A 21849-nucleotide genomic window follows, 5' to 3' on the forward strand; every position below is an offset into this window, starting at 1 on the left:
TAAAAAATTTTTTTTTTATTTTTTCAACATATCCAAACAAGTTCCCGAACGTCACAATCCCTATAAAATAACCTCGGCCACAGATTGCAATTATACGATTCTTTTCGAGTAAACAAATCATAAATATCTATCATCCCTTTGTCGGTACGGGATTTCTTTATGGACCACCTTGCACCGGACGGCGGGCACCATTTCTTAGATCATCACTAAAACGCATATGGTACACATAAACAATCATAAATACCGAAGCGATAGCTTTTAGCCAGGGGAATTACTGAAACTTTCGCCACCATCTGTAGGAAAAATACTACATGTTACAGAGAATTTCTGAAACTACCAAAATCTGCTTGCTATGCTATAACAGCAGAAACCTATCCAAAGAATAGTTATTTTGTTTCGAAACGTTTAGGGGTTGAGGTCAAGACGCAAAAAATTAAAATACTCAGATAATTGGAAAGATTTGTATTTTGTGTAATTGTTGTTTGTTTTACTGTTTCTTGTTGTGATTAAATTAAATTTTATGAAATGGTAAGTACCTATCCACATACAGTATTAGCATTTCTATTAGTCTATAAAATTCGATTTTTTTTTTTCTGTTTAAAATGGTGCACATCCTAAATTAGCCCATACCTATATACTATAATATTATTTTTATTTGCTTCAAATAGGGAAGTATTGTTTGTAATCGTGAAAAAATTGAATCGACTTTGATATTTTGAATTTGTTACCTGGGGCCACCATCATATTATACTTAATTTTTTTTAATACGCACCCTGGATCTGTATTATTTATTTGATGTTCGTAGCCGTTTGACATTCTAAAAAAATTATATTTCACCTTCGCCAAAAATTAATATTATTAACTCCGTTTAGGTTTAAAGGCTCGGATTTAAGGTTTAAATTCATAAAAATGAAAACATACGGGTTATTCTCAAAGGGATGGCGCAAAGTAAATCATGGGTGAATGTCCTTACCAATTTTGGATCAAGTTTTTCTTAAATTCTAGGAGCCATACAAGAGAAAACGACCTTCTGGTGCAAAATTTCGAGAGCAAAAAAAAGCTAGACGTCAACAAAGGAAGAAGATGGCTAGGAGTATGGAATAATATTTAATAATAATAATATTAATATTTCAATATAATATTATGAATAATTTAAAGAAGAATAAAGCTCAGGTTTTGAAAACTCTGCAGTTTCATTACAAAATTAAAATAAAATGCGGTTTTGATCGAATGCTTGAATAAAATAATGAAACATTTAAAAAATGTATTATGCAACAACTGACAGCATAAAGTTCTTAAGGCATTCAATAAAGGTTGCTGATAGTTTTTTTAACCCTTCTACAAATAAATTCCTAACAAAAACTGAAACATTTTTTGCCGATTATCCTGCGACGTTTTTCTCCACTTCCCCTCTTTTTGGGGCGCCAAAATATTTTCGGCACGCGGGCGTTGATGACCCTTGCGGGGGCCCTGATAACAATCGTCGTATCTCAATTTGAAAAGAAGCTTTTTGAAGCTTGAAGTCTATAGTTTAGAGATATCATGATGAGAAAATATTCCAAGCAACGTGAACTGCTCAATCCTAATGAATACAGTATCTAAAATTTCTGAGAAATTTTTTCCGTTTTAATTTTTGGCCCACAGACTTGGAAATTTTTTCTCCAATTTAACCATTCAGCTTCAATATCTTTTGTTTTTTTCAAAATTTCGATACGAGCATTTCTCTCTGAAATATCGAACTTTTAATTGAAAAGGACCTTTTTGTCTGTAATCATCAATATCTCACCAATCAATGTTTGCTCAGAAAATTTAAGGGATGTTTTGAAATCTTGAATGAATTCTTTACAAGGAGTAGCTATGGTATTTTCGGAAGAAAATTTTTTTCGTTCTCTACATTAATTTGAAAAGTTGTTAAAAAAAGGACTTTTGGATGCTTTTTGGATAATCAAGCGCTGAATTGAAAATATCAAAAAAACCATCAATGTTGAGTATGCATTTCACAGTTCAATTTCACCACAAAAATCCCAGAGAATTTCAATTCAATCCATGGAGCTGTTATTTTGTTTCATTCGATCGAATCTTCAAAAATTTTCTGAAAATTAAAAAAAAAAAAATTTTTTCTTTTTCAATTTTTTTTTATTGACTCCAAATAAATCAACTCAACATGTCATTATCATTTCTAATGCGATTCCGTGATTTAATTCCAAGATCTTGATGATAGAAACCAAATTGAATTCGAAATAAAGTTGATATACCCAAGTGAATTTCGACTTTTCATCTATGGAACTTTTACAACGCTAAAAAAAGGCAGTTTATTTTCAACATGAATTTGCAAAATTTGAATTTTTTTTTTGATTTCCTAACATGGTTAGAATGCGTGGTTCTTTAATTTTTTGAAAATTCGATCGGATGAAACAAAAAACTGCTCCATGGATTGAATTGAAATTCTCTGGGATTTTTGTGGTGATATTGAACTGTAAAACGCACACTCAACATTGATGGTTTTTTCGATATTACAATTCAGCGCTTGATCTATTTATCGTCACAAAGTCTATTTGATTTCTCACGATTATGTGGTTATTATCATCCGGATATATCCATGTCAACAGTCTTCTGGCAGAAAGTTCAAAGATAGTACGAGTATTTATGATTGTAAGGTCATTTTCGTGATAGAACTCTATGAATCGTTCTCCTGTCTAATTTCTTATTCCTAAACCCGAAACCACCCACCACATGTTCCACCATTCTTTTCTCAATGTTGGCATTCATATCGCCCAGAATGATGTTGACTTCTTCCTTCTTTGTGCGTATGAGAGTAGTCTTAAGCTGTTCAAAAAACTCTTTGATGACAGATAGAGGGTTTCAAAAGTTATTTCTGAGCAATATTCTACTGTGTATGGTCAGGTATGTATAATCTATGAAATTACAATTTCTGGACACATAACTTCTAGTCCTGATATTGCTGAATGATTTGGGAGATATTTCAGATGAGGACAAAAATTAATATATTATTTGGATGGCACCAATTTGCTGGTAGGAGGAAAAGATGAAAATACATTAATTCGTGCAGGAACTAATTTCAATAAGACATAAGAATGGCATCAGAAAAATGAATTGAGTCTAAATGTTGAAAAAACCAATCTCGTAGTTTCAATACAACAGAAGTAATGAAAGCAAACCAACCAGCATTAGTTCAGAATATGAGTTCAAAAATATTGTAGACAGTACTAAATTTCTGGCTCATTCATGAATTTAAGAGCACATGTGGAACATTTAAGTCTGAAATTGAAGCAGGTAAATTTTGCCATTAAAATATCTAGTAAATACCTAAATGATAAATCACTGAAAAGTTTATATTTCGCGAATTTTGAATCTAGACTTAGATATGGGATTGTTTTATTGTTAAAAAAACATGATCACAAGATATCTCCATCTGTCGCAATTTCAAGAAAAAACATTAAACAAATTGTTTTTCTCATTTTTGGAATAGTGTGGCTTTCCATGCACTTTTTACCTAAAAAAAAATCAAGAGTAGAAAACGAGCCACGGTATCAGATTAAAATGCAGATGATATTATCCTAGAAATACAAATTGAGGGATCATCCTTGTGGATATTCATATTTTTGCAAATATACATATTTTATGTGATATAATTAATATATTTTCCAGAGAGACTTAAATAAACTTTATTGGTTACACCACAACTGGTGGTTTCTTCTAACACATCGATAGCGTTTGGCTCAACAATATTAGCACGATTGGGTAATACGAATGAATATTTGAAAAAAATTACCCTTGATCCACCAAATCACGTTCAAAAAATACTTTATTCATCATAAAAACTGACAATTATATTTATCTTATTCTAACTCTCCATTATAACTCAATTGTAATTGACACCTGGAGTTCCTCTCAATTATAACAATGATGTTTATAGATATTTACAACTATACAAGGTGATTCACCGGGATGGGATAATCTCCAGCTGAAAGTTTACATATTGGGGTTTGAGACAATGATCTTTCTCCATGAAATATTTTCAGATCTCTACAACTTCCGATGATTAAACTGGAAACAGACTTAGTACTACTTCCTCATTTCAAATGGCATACCCATAATTGCATAATTAGATTGCTCTTTTGACGACAACGGCTCATGAGTTAATGGGATTCTTATGAAGAAAATGGTGGCCATGAGGACTCACATTTTTTTGAATATTTCGGCAGAAAAAGCTTTTCTCGAAAACATTTTTCCTTTTTCGAATCTGCAAATACGTAGTATTATCAGATTATTTGTGGTTTGAACCAAAAATGTAGATACACGGTGTTCATAAGAATATCATGAACTTGAACAACTGAAATTCATCAAAACTCAAGATTCTCAAATACGAACCTATATATTTTATTATTTCAGTAGATTCTACGTACACAAATAGTGGGGACTACTCAAGCAAACCCTATACCTGAAATAAAAACTTTAATAGTTATCGAGGAAGAACCGCACTTCCTCACTGTGTGAAGTATTCTGTGACTTCCGGAAAACACACGAAGAAACTAAAATTCGAAGTTTGGATAATTAAATTTTACATTTCATTATAATTATATATTTCGTTGGAATTTTAGTTGCTTTCTGTGTTTTTCGGAAGTCACAGACTACTCCACAAAGTTAGGAATTGCGGTTTTTCCTCATTTCAGGTTCTTTCGCGATAACTCTTAAAATATTTATTTTGGGTATAGGGTTTGCGTAAGTAACCCCCACTATTTTGATACGTAGAATCGGCTGAACTAATAAAAAATATAGGTTCTAATCTGAAAATCTTGAGTTTTGTTGAATTTCAGTTGTCCAAGTTGATGATCTTCTGATAAACACCCTGTATATTTTTGGTCCAAACCGCAAACTTATTTGCAGATTCGAAAAGGAAAAAAAAATCGAAAAAAAGCTTCTTTTGCAGAAATATTCAAAAAATGTAAGTCCTCATCGCCACCATTTTTTTTCATAAGAATCCCATCAACTCATGAGCCGTTGAGTTTTTACCCAAAGTATGGTTATTGCCGGTTTGTTGTCAAAAAACCAAAAATCTAATGATTCAATAGTATACTGGGTATGTCATTTAAAATGAGGGAGTAGTAGTCTGTTTCCAGTTTAACCGAAAGTTGAAGAGATCAGAAAATATTACAGGTAGAAAGATCATTGTCTCAAACCCCAATATGTAAAGTTTGAGTAGAAAATTGTGATTAGTTTTGTTTTTAACGTGTAATAGGCCATCCCGGTGAATCACCTTGTAACTTCTATGAAATTATCAATTATGAGCTGAATATCTTTGTGAGCCAGACTCGTAGGTATTTTTTCGTCTATCGACAAGGTAAGTTTCGAGAAAAAGTTTCTCTTGAAATTCCTCTTCCATTTTCTGAGTTTCAAGCTCTCTTTTTTCCGCCTCCGCTTTCAATTTCTGATATATTCCAGGATTGCTCTTGAAACAATTTCTGAATGTTTTTGAATCCAAACGATATGTTTCGCATATTTCTAATGCTGTTATGTTAGACATCGACTTTTTATAGTTCAGTACTAAAGCTGATTCCCCGAAGTAACCACCATCTTCCAGGTGGCAAACCTGAAAATTCCTTTAAATGGTCATTTTAGACATAATAAATATGAAATGTTTTCAAGTTAATTCATCAAGTACTAAAAAATCAAGAAATCAAAACATACGTTATGAAACCTGAAAACAATAAATGAATAAATATGAATATTCGCAGCAACCGCAAATATTTCATTTACATATATGAAGTAGTACGTTACTTTGAATGTATTCACGTTTTTATAATAACAATGAAAATTACTATATCGAAACAATCTTTATCAAGAAAATCTTTTTTACCAAAAAATTAGTTTTCACGATCCATCCAACCATGTTGGTCATGTTCCGAAGTAAACACTTAGTTTAGAAGAAGTTCAAGAATTACGTAAGCAACTCAGGGAGGTGGGGGCTCCTAGATTTGATTACTTGATTACTGAATGCGTCAGCAGTAGTTATTTTACATATTTGTTTTTCTGTTCAGTTTTATTTTTTTTTTGGGGAAAAATATGAATATACCTACATATATTTATTGGGACTGTATTTTCAATTCAACTCCTATAAATTCAACATCATTTTAGTTTGAGAAAATGAATTGAGTATACGCATAGGATATTCACAACGCAATAATTTTAGTAAAGAGTAATTGAAAATTGAATTGAATTGAAAAGTTTTTTTTGAAAAAATTTTTTTTTAATTCTTTTCTTTTAATTCTTGTGTACTCGGAAGTGCCGAAACTTTGAAAATATATTAGCTGAATAGGACATCATGAACAATGTCATATTCCGAATTTTCAGATTTCAAATCGGCCCCGTTCTTCAGAAACATCTAATAGGCCGTCGAACTTGAAACACCCTGTATAATGTCTAGACGACTTTTTATTGGCAGATATTGATGTCTAATATCGCATTAGCAAATCATATCTTCTAGTCTTCTGAAAATTTCTCGATTTATTCGTTTATATATAAAAGAACGTTTTTTAAATGTATGGTCCAATTTTAAAATACAAAATAAATGGACATCTTTGGTACACTCAGAATATTAGGTTTAGAAACAATACATAAATGATATATCTAAAAGACATTTATCTGTTAACTATGTTTAGATGTTTTATATATCTAATCAAGATGTCTAAATAATGTCATATCTTGATATATTATATATATATATAGCATATCATATCTATTAGTCTATTAATCCATTGACTTCTTTTTGATGATAACAGTTAGATGTTCGATATATGTAATCTAGACGTCTGAGTAAAGTCAGATATAGACATCTAATATCGGTTAAGCTTATCATATATATTTGTCGTCTGATAATTGATTTTTTTTTCTGAATAGTCGAAAAGTAATCTATTTTCATATTTCTTTTAGATATCAGAAACTTTTCAGTCATAAGACAATACATCTAAAAAATATTTCAAAAACGTAATTTATAGAAAACGTCTTAATAAGATAATCTAATTTTGATCAGAATTCAGATCAAGATGATTTTAGACCTCATTGAATATAAATTAGATGTCATTTAGATCAAGGTGTGTTGTTTGGGGTTGAATACGAAATCTGATTACGTCAAATTGAGGATAATTTACTGTCGAATGAAAAATTCCTCTAACATTTTTTGATAATATTTGAAATAAAGTGGGGAAAAAAAAATTAAAATGACAAAATTTACTTTTTTATGATATCTCAATAACGATAATCTCTATTTGTTTGGACTGCCTGACAATGCTTCTATGCATGCAACTTTTTCTCCTTTTGACCGACCTTCTAACTCTTATGGTTTCAAAGTTACCAATACAATCCCTTTAAAAAAGTGGCTACTCTGTATATCATATATTTCACGCTTCGGGATATGTTTTTACTGTTTTGGCCCGGCTTTTAGTGAATGTTATATTCATGGAGTCGTAAGTAGTTTTACCATTACTGAGTGAAAATCGTACGAAATATGATTGAAAATTCCAAAAGTTTCAAAATTCCAAATATTGTGAAAAGTTCAAAGAGGGCAAAGTGATATTGAAGACCTTAATCAATATTTGAAGAATACTAAAATTCATGATGATCCATTCTTCGCAATCAAATACAAAGGCCTGCTAACTAACCTCTCTGCCGGATGCTGTAGTCACAGCCACTGTTCCACTTGCTATGAAGTACATACATTCAGAAGGAGAACCAGCACTTATGATGATATCATTCGGTAAAAAAACTTCCGACTTAAGATGGCTCAGTACTTCTCCTAAGATTTTCGTAGGAACATCTTCGAAGATTTTCACTTGCTTGATTAGTTGGTTACTTGAATGGAAGTTAACTTCTTTCTTGAGCCGATCTGTTGATGAATGTTCATTATGATTTTTGTTCAAAGTTGAGGTTTGTCACGTGTAATCATGGACCAGAGTTTTTCAACTAGATATTGACTCGGTCAAGGGCATTTTTAGAGTGATAGGAAGAATTGATTATCCACTTCTAGAGATTATTCCATTTTCATGTGTTACCCAGACTAATGTAACATGTCGAAATCGAAATCGTTTCTGGTACTCGGTTTTCGAAAGTAGTGTTTGGCTCAAAAACTACACTGTATGTAGATTCCTATTTTCCAGAGTAATTTACCTAATTACCTGACAAATATTTCGAGAAGTTCATGCGAAAACGCCTAAAACAAGTAAAGCAGCATCACAATTATTTCATTATCAACGTTATTCGAATTCTGTAGTTTATTGATGTTCCAAATATTTTCGGACCGCCAGGTTTGGATTTAGGATATCCAGATACTACTATTATCATGCAAATATGTTGAAACCTAACCGTTCAACATATTTAGTAGGAGTAAATCTGAATCCACCAGTTTTCGTTACAATTTTTGAAAGAAACTAATTTCTCAAGGTTGTTAATAAAAGAAATTTCAAATTAATTCTCTAAATTCATCTCTGAATTATTCAAGTTGGCGGAATCATTTCCTCGAAATTACATTAGACTATTCTTTCTGAGAATCAAAAATATCAAATGTAATGCAACTGAGACTAGAGGGAGTCCAAATTACAGAGAATGTAATGACGGTTTTGATATATCATCCTTTTACAACTTTTTGTCATTTCCATGAAAATTGGTCAAGTTAAATATCCGAATTCGATGTACCTCTGAAGACTAAGACATTTTCATTTGAAACATTTTTTGATCCAGGCGCTACCCAACGAGTTTTTTCTTTTGATCTTTTAAAATGGGCCACCTTGAATAATTGATGAAAGTTAATAAACTGACCTCCATGGCAATTTATAACATGAAAATTATACATTTGGAATCGGAAGACAGCCGAATAAACTATTAAGAATCCATTAAATTTATAAGGTAGTGAACAGAACTAGTTTGGAAATTATGAATTGGGAAATAATTCCAGAATTCATCATAGACCTTTCCATAATGGTCCAAAATGTTTTCTTTTTTTATACCAAATTTTATAGCCATTTTTGATTTTCTTCATCATTTTTTCATCTTCACCTTTCAAATCGATTTGCACAAAATATTTCTCACCTGATAGTAAATTTTCCATCTTCTTCTCCTTCACGTATTTACCTTGAAATTTGTATTCATAGAAAGCGATTAATTTCTTTCTTGTAGCTAGTGGTAGCTTCTTACGTGACATAAATTCATTCAATTGACCCAAAACTTCTCGGTACTTTGTATCCAGCTCTGCCCCTTGTAGTATTTGATTAATCAAGACGACTGAAGAAAAAATTTGTAAATTAAATCATTTCTCGAAATGGTACTTTCTTGAACAGAGCATTTGAATACATTCTTATTATAAATTCATCATTAGATAGCTCTTTCAATGCCAAATTCAGCAATATGCCATACCTTGGGTGAAAACTCAACAGTTCATGAGTTAATGGGATATTTATACGCATGTAATGTAGTGAATTCTTGTGTCAATTCTTTCAAAAAATTTGCGACGTGGAAAGCTCTTGTTGCCACATCTTCAATGCTACTACGTCATTGTAATATATTATAATTTGATCATTCTATATTTTCAAAGTCTCAAAGCAAATGCCTCCTATTCTATATGTCTACCCGAACTATTAATATCTAACATTAACATTATCTAACTGTAGTGAAAAATATAATGGTTAATCTTGGGAACAAAAAAAATCACGAACATTGCAGGTTTTCGGCCATTATGAAATTTCTTCAGTATTATTCGCTTATTCTGAACAGAAATCTTAACTTCGAAGGTTAGACATAACAATGCTCAGTTATGTCTAACCTTTGAAGTTAAGATTCACTCAATAAAATATTGCTCAGAAATGAGGTATTATTCATGCATAAGGCAAAGGTGATTTTTCCAATGTTATTTTCACGACTATGCAGGGTGTCCCGTAAAGACCACGTCAAACCGAGGGAGAATGTAGATCAAAGGATAACCCACCTACTATGACAAAATTCTCATTATAAAAGTCTTACCGTTTCCGAGATATTTTTTTTTTTGAAAATAATGAATTTTTGCACCTTTCAATAGTTTTGGCCTTACGGTTGGTACAGTTTTACATCTTTCTGGTTAATTTTTTCTGTAAAATATTGCTGAAGAATGATTCCAACGTTTACATCAAAAACATCATCCGAAAATTTTAAAGGGGGGCTATGAGAAATATTTTTATTGGAAATTTTGGTAGTGGATTATTTTGTTCATGAAGTTTAGCCCATCGTTGTGGAAAAAAAATGAACCGAGCTACTGCTGCACATTACACCAATGAATTGTCTATTTTATAGTGATTTCAAAGAGGTATCATACAAGTCATTTGTTATTCAAAGAAAAAAGATATGGCTCTTTTTATCCAAATGGGTACGTTTCTGACAAAATCAAGTTTGTCAATTCTGTTAAGGAATCTTCGATGTTGCATTACTTAGTGAACAATGGCAATTGTTTACGTGCGAAAATATTATTCGCATAGTTACACCTCAACGAAATTCAATTTTGCCGGCAAATTTTGGAAATCATCAAGCAGATCCAGATTTTTTTAATAAGATCATTTGGAGCGACGAGTCTTCCTGTACCAAGGATGGGTAGATTTTAATAATTAAGTACCTATTTGATAGATTCGGTACTTACTGCTGGGAATCCATTATAGATATAATAAAACGAAATAATTTTGAATATTTAAGTCGTTGATACTCATCATACATTTTTTTATGACCCAATGATTCACTACTGTCGCCAAATGATAAAATAGAAGTGATGAATTTAAAAGTAGCAATGGTATAAGCAGTTGAATACTCACCTCCTAGAATCAGGATTATAATCCTTCCAGTCAACAGGAAAAGAAAACAATATATTTTATGTTCTAGTGCTCTATCTAAACAATGGTCACGTCTTGCAGCTGTGGAACAATTTGAAATTGTTTCATATAGGTATCTGATCCAACGCACTGTATAGATAAATATGAGTATGTTCGATCACATATGGGGGTTCATCAAATACAAATCAGCTATTGCAATAATGGGAATAATTGTAAATGGAATATGTGAAATGGTTTTTTACATATTCCACTAATTGCAAGCTTAGCAGGTTTTTTCAAGTGAAATCATTACATTTTGTTACAATATTGGCAATTATATGCAATTCGAACCCCCTTCATATATCATAATATGCGAAGGATTTTTATAATATGCTTCCTGATCGACTCTTCGTGGTGAAAATTGAGATAAAATTAACATTAAATACTGTATACCTAATATTATCCCCATTGTTTTGTAAGCAGTATCAACATATGGAGAATTTGTTATATTTCTGTAGATCTGTGAGTAATCTGTAGTAGGTTCAATGAATGCGTAACGAATTCGTTTCATTCCATAATGAAGACAAGTGAACCAGTGAATTGAGAATCCTGTAATCGCAATGAATTTGATCACTCCTTGGTAGGCTGACATATGCAGTACCTAAAACAAGAATAATTTTAAAGATTATATAGAAGATTCAAATTTCAAACCATATTTAGAATTAGAATTCGAAGAGAGCCTGATGTAGAGTAAAAAGCTATATTCATTCAATAGTGGGGGAATATTAGGATTTCAGCAACGTGAATTGGAAGGCTCTATCTTCTTCAGTTCGAGAAATCCTTTCAAGATGACTAGATTATTGAATATTGATCAAAACAAAAATTTATTTGGTTTGAATTGATCCATTCAACATTTAACCAATTAAACATCACATATATTTTTCAAAAATCAATTCGGAAAATTGGAAGGAAGTCTTGGAAAAAAGTTGCAGTCCAATAACAAAAAATTGATCAAAAAGTTGCAGTTTAATAACAAAAATTGATCATTAAGTTTAATTCTTCAGAGGACAAAATTTCATTCAATATATATTGTTTTTTTGAAAAATTAGGCAGTATGAATACTCGTATCAATTTTATTGATATGGACTCATAGGATTCAATGGCTGCTAAAATTATATAAAAATGTTTTCACTCAGTTTATCAACTAAGAAGTTGGAAATTTCCCACCTTCAGCAATTAGTTCAGAAAAAGTGATGATAATTATAGCTAATTACAAACAGAGAAATTTAATAATATTCAAAGTCCTCATATGCGCCAAGAGTAGATTGCCATTTTTATAGTGTGGGAACGTCCATTAGAATTTAATGCCGCCTTGAAATTTTAATCTTCCATTAAACGACGCAGGTAGCGAATGAACTTCTACCTCCTCGTACTGGGGAATTACAATTTCAATGACGGCATTAAATTTTAATATATGTTCCTGCAACTGGGTCTGTTAATCTGTTTCATACAATTTTTCCTTGAAATTTGGCTACATTCTGCATTCAATTTCAGGAACTTTTGAGTGCTCATTCATTCAAGTTTGGTTTGGATATGTAGGTATTGAGTTCGTTAAAAGGCAAAATCTGACGAGAGATGATCAATAGTAGATAAGGTCATTAGAGTTTTTTCTTTTGATGATTACGAATCTATGCATTCGGTCCTAATAATATTCCTCTTTTAGATGTTTAATGAAAATTTTGGGAAAATTTTGGGAATTTCGTGTCGTTCGTGTCACACAAAATAGGAATTATTCGAGCAGAATATCAATAAAAATGGCCAATATTTCCGGAAATACAGATACGACTAAGTTCAAATTTTGCAAAATAATCCCTCGAAACTTCATGTCGATGAATTTCAAGATGATATTATCATAAAAACTATAATCTACATGAATCTACAGCAATAACTATTCTATTCAAGGGTGCCCAGGAATGAACAAGCTCCCAAAAGGTTCTGACTGCAAGAGTCCACCTCTGTAAAAATTTAGGGTTGAGGTTGAGAAATACTGGCCGATTTCTAATATTAATTATCGAAATGAATAAATCTAAATGAGTTTCGAGGAGAGAAAAAGACTCTAATATAAAATTGTTACAAATCATTTGTAATCGTGAATAACTAAGCAAGAGGTCTTTTACTACTTTCGAATTAGGAATCAATCATTATCATGTGTTTGATGCTGCTTCATCTCACCTTTAATGAATTATGTAAATATGATACGAATGATCCAAGTCTCAAAATTTTCAGGGATCTCACTGATGCCAGACATATAAGAATTTTTCTGTCCTCTGTAAACGGTAAGGCATATGTGATTGGTAACGCACCACAAATATCAACGAAGAAATAGATACTGAGAATGTATTTTCTGGAAATAATAGAGGTTGTCAAAATTGTCTTTCAGTGTTACGAGCTTACCTTGAAACTGAGATATAATTCAATTTGTTCACTTACTTTATGATTTCCTTCTGATTGATTATAACTTTCTTCAGTCTGGAATTTTTTCTACCAATAAAGAATCTCATTATAATCTCCAGCATAAAAATGCACTGAAATATTGTCTCTGCGCCATTGTACCCTTTGTGGTAAAGGTGTTTCAATTTGTAAAAAGAAGAAGCTAATGGATAATAAATAAATGCGAATGGGTAAGATATCATCAGGACTAATTCCATGCCAAAACTGAAAAATAAAATTTAACCTAAAATTACCCTAAAATTGTAGAAGATGGTATACATTCGAAATCTGATGATTCTAGACTATGAATGGAAATGTGAAATGTATAAATAACAATTTAGATTCTTTTAGAGAAATAAAAGAAACATATTGAAGCTTATCAGTTAACTTAATTCAAGTTGTGACCAAAAATTGAAAATTTTCAAGGATGTTTTCAATCTTCCCCTTATTGGTGCTATGCTATAGATATTTATGTAATAAGGACATCAAGAAGGCGATGCTTGCAAACCTGAGAGTTTATAGCACAAGGGTATCAATATCTCCCAATAGCCTTGGTTCATAAAACTTGTTGTGATATCATACCAGTTAATTACTAAAATCACGATTTCAAAAATCCGATTTTTTCATAATGAAATTTGTATGCACCATGAGCATTGTGTTCATACCTTCGCTGAATTTACAAACCATAGGGCCAGAGGCCAGAGACGTACGAGGCGTGTATTTAAAGTAAGGTCTCCAAGGCCATTGTATCGCCGAAAGTAGCGCTAGATGAAATCCGGCAACACTGTTGTATACGTTAGGCCCCCCTCCACCAATTGACACCTGGTGGAGCTCATTGAGACGCTCAGTCTTGACGAAGCAGCCATTTGCAATGGAAGTGCCGGTTGTCGCTCCCGTCAGGTGCGAGTTACGTTCAGTCATTAAGTTTTGCACTAAAAAAAAAACTCCACCTATAGAAATTCATCGTCAATTGAAAGAAGTGTATGGTGAGAAATATATGGGCGTGAAAAACGTTCGAAAATGGTGTAGAGAATTTTCGTGCACGACGAGGAGCTAAGCGGCAGGCCGTCACACTCGGACGAAACAGTGCGGAAAGTTGAGGCGCTTGTGCTGAAAGATCGCAGGTTGACTCTCAATGAGTTAGCCGAAAAACTCCAAGATGTGTGCAGTAGAGACCCTATTCATTCAATTTTGGTGAATAACCCGCAATACCGAAAATTGTCAGCCAGGTGGGTCCCAAAAATGCTTACCCCGGAGCACAAAGTCAAACGTGTCCAATGTGCCCAAGAATTTGGTTGGGATGTGTTGTTCCACCCTCCTTACAGTCCCGACGTCACCCCTAGTGACTTCCACATATTTCCTGCTCTTAAAAAACATCTAGGAGGAATAAAATTTGAAAACGATGAAGAAGTTCATGCAGCGGTCATTTCGTTTTTGCGCGAGGCAGCGGGATTGTGGTTCGAGGAGGGGAGACAAAAGTTTGTCGTACGAATGAGGAAGCTCATCGACGTGAATGGCGATTACGTACAAAAATAGCTTAGATTTCAAGCTTTACAGCAATGTACAAAACTTAGTAAATAAATGTTATTCAATGTGAAAAAAATAAATGGAGACCTTACTTTAAATACACACCTCGTAAGTCGTCTCTTTTTAGATGTAAACAACTACTCTTTGCTTTTGGTACATGAATAACTATTCGATAATTACTCCTTCAAATCATTTGATGTACGAATTAATAATACACCATGATGTTTAATATGCAGTGTTTTTCAATTCGATTTTGCATTAATATCTCCAATGATGAAATTCCTTTGAATATTTCACAATTCGCGTTTTAGCATTAGTAGAAACCAAAAATCGAATTCAAACGTACGCCATTCAGAGATTTTCTCTTAAACTGGATATCTTCGCTTGAAATTTTGAACAAAAATTGTTTGTTATATCGCATTGATCCTCCTAGTTTGAGAACTTGTTATATGCATTTTTTTAATTGTCGAGATACTTAGCAGTGAAAGATTGAATATTGAGAGTTATAGTGGTAGACGTGGGAAAGATAGAGTGCTGCGCAGAGAGTGAATATTTGGAGAGAGAAAACACGTGGGGAATGTGAGACTGTGAATATATTGCTCCGTTACAACCCAATAGTTACAGAAAAATTATTCTGGATTTTTAGTCCTTTTCTGTAATCAGTGTGTTAGTTTGATAGTCATATTGTGAATATACTTAGGGATTCACAGCTTGGCTTGATTTTCAAGCTACTTGACTTGATATTCAAGCTAATCGGCTTCAGCTTGACTTGAAATCAACTCAAATTCAAGTTTTGTAGTAGTTCTTCAATGTACCTACTTAATAAATAAATACTTGACTTGACATCGAAAAACTACTACTTGTCTTGAATTTGCGTTGATTTCAAGTCAAGCACAAGTCAAATAGCTTGAATATTAAGTCAAGCCGTGAATCCCTTAATATAGTGGTACTCAATGTTTCAATACATCTCAGAATAAGATTTTGTTAGTGCCCGGATCAGATAAGTTTGTTGAGTGTAAGTGTGCTCAACTTTTTCAAGATGAAGGAGAAAATGATAAGATTGAATAACCGATGAGGATAAATTAGGATTCATGAATTATATTTGGGAATTGAGTGCGATGGTTGTCGCTCTGAACCAGAGACATGCTGAGCTCGAATCGCAGTTCATGCAATATTCTTCATTTGGTAACATCTCCTTTGATGCAACTTCGACCAATGTTTAGGCTTCCAATATCACTACGATCGACATGAAAGTCGATCACCCGATACCAGCGAACAATGAGGAGACTACTGATAGGCAAGTTTCCAACGATGATAATGACGAAAAATTCCAACCGGTCACAAGAAAAAAAACAAGGAAGCCTAGAGTCCTGTCAATTTTCCTTTGGACAAAAAAAAAACTTTAGTCAAATTATACAATTTCTCAAAAAGTGCCAGATAAGTATCCTGAAAAATCAAAACACAAATAATGGAATGAAGATGCAACCAATTGAAACAAACTACTACAGGAGGATCACTAAGCTCCTCAAACAAAATGATCGACAGTTTCATACGTACCAATTCCCTAAGAAGGAAGTACTCAGAGTCAAAGTGGTACTGACCCGATTTCCGGAAGCAGTTTACATGTCAACCGTTTAATAAGGAAAGGAAACCGACTTCTTTTGTTCTCGTCCACCTGCCAAAAGACAAAAGTCGAATTTATGACATCAAATATGTAGCCGATATATGAGTGATAGAAGGAACACTACGCAGAAGCCCCGGAATGAAACAGTGCCAAAGGTGCCAGAAGTTCGGGAATGCTGCAAACAGGTACAAAGTACATACTGAGGATTTGAAGGATGAAAAGAGTTCACCGAAATGCGCGCTTTGTAATGGCCCCCATCCGTTCATTTACAAGCGATGTCCCAATCGTCCCTCCAAGGGAAAATCGACGGTTTCTCTTCCGAAGGCGGCCATCTTCCAAAAGGAACAGCCCAAAAATATTTCGGTCTCTAAACATAGTGTTTCCTCCAAAAGACAAGTAAAATTAAAAATGACGCTGAAGGAAAATAATCCGAAAGCGGCCGAAACAAATGAAAGGCTGAAAAGAAATCTTCTAAACAGCACTAATTTAAAAACTCATGGCCACATTTCAGACCATGATGATCCAAATGATGAATAATCTGCAATTAAAACGGGGGGCAAAATAATACCAAAATTCCTAGAGAGAACCGTCTGAAATGAATAATAATAATGAACTTTATTTAGCCCTCGGCATTACCAACACGAAGAACGAACAGAAATGAAGTGGAAGAAGCACTGGTATGTGAAACCCACCTCAAATCATCCCTCTATCTTAAAATCCGCAGCAAGCAGACCTGTCATATACACTGTGTCCGTAAAGTATGGAACAAATTCATTTGCAGCTAAACACCCCGATTTTGTCTCAATTTTCCGATTACTCTTGCTGAGTTGATTCCAAAACTGTATCACATGTTGATTCCAATTGGTACAGGGTGGACAAAAATACAATTGTTTTGTGAGTGCTCATAAAGTATTAGTCAAATTAACAATATTATCAAAAATACTTATTGTCTAGCGGCAATTGGTTTGAATGTAACAGCCTGTAGTTTGTTACATTTTCAGATTAATAAAAATGTATAAAAATAAGAAATAATTTCTTTCATATTCTGTCTGCTAGACCACAAGTATCAAACATGTTTGGAAACAGCTCATTTTAATTAATCTAAAAAATGTAACAAACTACAGGGTGTTACATTCAAATCAATTGCAGCTAGGCAATAAGTATTTTTGATAATATTGTTAATTGAACTAATAAAGAATGTTACGCGTTACTTTATGAGCACACTCAAATCTATTTTATTTTTGTCCACCCTGTACCGATTGGAATCAACATGTGATACATTTTTGGAATCAGTTCAGCTGATTTAAAAAAATGACGTTGACGACATTACTCGAAAGTAATTCACCCTGTGTATTAGATTATTATTTTATAATACGGGATTATTTCTTGAAATGGTCTGTTTAGCTAAAAATTAATTTGTTCCATACTTTACGGACACAGTGTAGACATTATTAACGAAAGAAAAGGTGGAACAGCAATCTTGATCGAAAAGTCCATAACTCACTCGGAAATAGATTGACCCGATCTCGAGTGTAGAAGTCAAGGCAATTACTGTGTTCACCAATTCCGGTGAAATAAGACTGATTGCCGCATATAAGTTGAACATTACTCGATGAGGACTTGAGGCGTGTTTTCGATTTTTCGAACGAGCCAGCTACCTTAGTTCGCCCAGACGTATTGGACATAGCGATGTTGAAAAACATTCCATTCATTAGATCACAGCCCTATATGAGCTTAGTTCCAACCACAATGTTCCTTTGGCTCATCTAGGAAACGATTTCGATAAGGACTCGCCTAAAACATCATGAACAGATTGGCAGATTTCTGACCCCAAAGAACTGAACTTAGCCGTCGAGTCATTAACGAAGAATAAAAACGTCATCAGACGCCTCGAAGCGAGTTTCTTTTCTCCCTATTATTAACAATCGTTATTAGATGATAACACTGAGAATAAGGTGTAAGAGGTCTATTGCCTAACTGCAAAAGAGATAGAAGTGAATAATGAACCATATTAGAAAATCTGTAGTATTGTGGGATTGTATAGAATTCAAAACGAAAAGTGGGAAAATATCAGAGAGGGTTGAAATGTTATTCCTCGATCTATTCCAAAGGAATTTCATTCTGATCAGAAGGCTCGACGCAACATGCCCCCTTGGCGACAACATATGTGACGAGCGTTCATTGAAATTTGTGGTCAAGAGTGCTATAAGGAAATCAAAGTAGATTTTCTGTGATTATAAGTAGCGCTTAGCTTGTACCCAGATTCAAAGTATGTAAACAAATATAGATAAGTGATATGCTGGAAGCTAAGCGCTACATGTATTCACAGAAAATCTACTTTGATTTTTCCACAGCACTCTTCACCACGAATTCAAATAAATGCACGTTATAAAAACATAATTTTTGGTCCCTCAGGGTGCAACTGACGTATAAATGAAAAATCACTCAAAATCTCCCGACTGGGAGCACAAGTTTTTGACCTGATCAGATTTATAATCCCGGAAATATTAGATTTTTCCTCAATTTCCTATGAATCTGTTTACATGAACTGTTAGAAATAGACAGAATTGGAAATTTTTATTTTATACTGAATCTCAACTCCGTCGGTTTCGTGGTCACGAAAATATTGGATAATTTTTTCCTATACTTTTTTTTTATTTTTGATGGAACGGTCACTGAATCAAAATAATATTTCTTACTAGATTTTTAATTATCATTCAAAATTCAAGATCTGAAATCAACAGGAAACAAATTTTCAATAATAGTCATATTTACGAAGTAATCAGTCCTATTTTGTCCATTTAAGAGTCTGTTTACACCACACTGCTTGGGTAGCAGAGGGGTCGCGACGTGAAGGGGCAAGAGCGGGTGGGCGTCGACTATTGTGGTGAATATATCGTGGACGTATTAGGCCCTCAGCCCAGATAGAATGAATTTGTAACGCATTGGGATGATCTCGTTTCTTTCTCGTGTTCTACTAGTGCGTGTGGGAATATGTGGCCGCATTCTTGACATTTTGATGAAATGGAATGATTGTCAAATGGTCATCCATGATTAAAGTTGTAAAGACGGTGTCTTTTCAATAAGAATAGACTTGAGATATACGAACTCTTTTTTAGGTTTTGAAAATGACCTTCTAATTTCCATAATTACTTCATATCAAATTGGGAATCCAAATAAGCTTTGATATACCATTATACCATTATTGTTAAAAACCCTTATGAATTAAATGGAACGAATTTTGAATTCTTTCAGGTACCTATGCAATGCTGAACCGACCTAGAAACTGTCAAATTGTCCAGCAATTAAATAATACGTAGACAAAAGAGTACCGAATAACCCTTATTTACAACTGATGTTTATCTAATGGGTCAATAAAATCTTGATATAAATCAAATAAATTTACATGAAATCACTTCTTGTTAACTTTCAAAGTACAATACCTGATCTAAGAGAGGTTCAAAACTACCTTAATTCTGTATTATATGAAATATGGTATAAATAAAATAATTTACCTGACATCATTACATCCCAATCGCTTTCCTTCACTTTCCTTTTTCTCAAACTTACGAAACCTTCGGTCCGAAGTAATGAGTTGACTATTGGATCCAAAACCTTCCACGAGAAATAAAGTTTTTCATTCGAAAAAGTAACATGAAAATCGGTCGTATGGCTTTTTTTAAACGACAAAATATTTCCTAATAGACGGTCCTGATAGCTACAAGCCACGCCCCTCAGGGAAGAGCAACGATTTTTAGTTCACAATTATGGCAATTGAAACAGATTCACAACGTCACATAGAATTTTGAGTAACTATGATGTAATATATTTCTTATTGGTATCATTGGAAAGAGGAAGAAATAGGCTATGGCCATGTCGTATTAGATTTTCGAATTCAGGTCAACTGAAGCGACAATAAATTATTCAATTTCAATTATTGAAAATCGTACTTTCTACGTCAATAAAACAATTAATTTGCAACTTAAAGTGAAATTATTACCTAACGAACATACAAGAGATAAAGACCTTCTAATATTGTTTTGAATCATCTCGATAGCGTTTACCGTTTTTGAGAAAATCAAGACCGAATTAGTTAAGAAAACGCCTGAATTTGCGCCGCGTGAACGGACTCTTATTACGACCGAGGGGACGACAGCATAGAAGATCTGGAAAAAGATCGCAAATTTCAAGTTTCTAGGTCCTTCCGTTTCAAAAATATCATGTAAACAGACGGTCGGAAAGACAGAATCGGATTTGATGACGGATTCGTCATCAGCAAATCAAACTTCATCAGTTGGTACCATTCTCTGCTTAAAATTAGTAAATTACAGACATTGTGATGAAATGATATAGCGATCAGATACGAGAACAAGCTTATACTATATAACTGCAATCATATTTTAATTGGTGTAAGTATTGCATCTATTGTAACCCATACAACCCGACTCACTCTTTTGATCAGATGTAAAAATAAACGCACGAAGTCGAATCCTTTTCAACTATGTCTTAACTTTTGTGCTACGCCGTCCGAAATTATGATATTGTAATTCATTTTGGAATTTTTTTTTCGGAAAAGGATTCTAAAATTAGTGACATTTGTCCGAATGACTGCATTTGATTTCCTCGAAGTAGCTATCAACAAATTAAAAGTAATGTGCTCACCATAATCTACTCATTGGGTGAATTATATAAGAGTATCTGCTAGAAGAATGCAACTTTCTTTCAACCAGATAGGCAGTGGTACTTTTATAGAAATGGGAAAACTGAGGATGTCTTTTCCAAACCAGACTCCAATGACGCAGATTTCTGAGACATTTTTTGAATATATTTTTGGTGTCTTCGCTGTACGGTAAGAACGTCTGAGACGTCTCATGTTGTACGGAGCAGATATGTGGCTTTGACATTTAGAAGTTAGTGACATTGCTGGGCGGATATTTTTATTCGATGTTCCGAGAAATATTTCATGAATAATATTAATTAATATATGAATTAATATATTGTTCTGTTAGGAGTGAAAGTTCAACTTCTTGTACTGAAACAGTTAATTTGCGTGCCGAATACAGTATGTCTTGAGAATATCGCTTGAACAAAAAGTGTTCTTTTACATAAATGAAATTATCAATTAAAAATGCAAAAAAACGCAACAAGTTGATATTTGGTACAATTTGAAATCTCGTTAAAGTTATTAATTTCTAAGTAGAAATTAATAATTTTAACGCCAGCATTCAGCAAAAGATTGAATATGCAAGTGCACATTCAATCTTTTGCTGAATGCTGGCTTATTAGACACCAAATTTGTTACGAGATCATCTTCGTGCAGAGCAGTTGACACAGCGTAATCAGTTCGTGGAAAGTGCAATGTTCGAA

At 33.3% G+C, this 21849-nt stretch overlaps 2 protein-coding genes across 4 annotated transcripts in view; one reads left to right on the forward strand and one right to left on the reverse strand.

Annotated features, from left to right (window-relative positions):
- LOC123682785 (potassium voltage-gated channel protein Shaw-like) overlaps positions 1-21849 on the forward strand; it is a 403607-nt gene that overhangs the window by 271556 nt on the left and 110202 nt on the right. The gene's annotated exons all lie outside the window — the stretch shown is intronic.
- LOC123682791 (potassium/sodium hyperpolarization-activated cyclic nucleotide-gated channel 1-like) lies at positions 3777-21441 on the reverse strand. Its single transcript, XM_045621578.1, has 8 exons — positions 21145-21441; positions 13332-13556; positions 13074-13245; positions 11295-11502; positions 10845-10943; positions 9103-9294; positions 7680-7903; positions 3777-5611 (listed from the first exon to the last, which is right to left on the reverse strand). The coding sequence occupies exons 1-8, from the start codon at positions 21384-21386 to the stop codon at positions 5300-5302; spliced, it is 1674 nt and encodes a 557-aa protein (XP_045477534.1). The 5' UTR covers positions 21387-21441; the 3' UTR covers positions 3777-5299.

The sequence above is a fragment of the Harmonia axyridis genome, chromosome 6 (genome assembly GCF_914767665.1).
Source record: "Harmonia axyridis chromosome 6, icHarAxyr1.1, whole genome shotgun sequence".
Classification (NCBI taxonomy): Eukaryota; Metazoa; Arthropoda; class Insecta; order Coleoptera; family Coccinellidae; genus Harmonia; species Harmonia axyridis.

Excerpts from the sequence above, each read along its gene's own strand:
- LOC123682791 (XM_045621578.1), bottom strand. The coding sequence starts at position 21,386 with ATGTCAAAGCCACATATCTGCTCCGTACAACATGAGACGTCTCAGACG. Across the intron at positions 13,246-13,331 it reads AATCAGAAGGAAATCATAAA|AAAATACATTCTCAGTATCT; the intron begins GTAAGTGAACAA and ends TATTATTTCCAG. Across the intron at positions 11,503-13,073 it reads ATTTACATAATTCATTAAAG|GTACTGCATATGTCAGCCTA; the intron begins GTGAGATGAAGC and ends TTCTTGTTTTAG.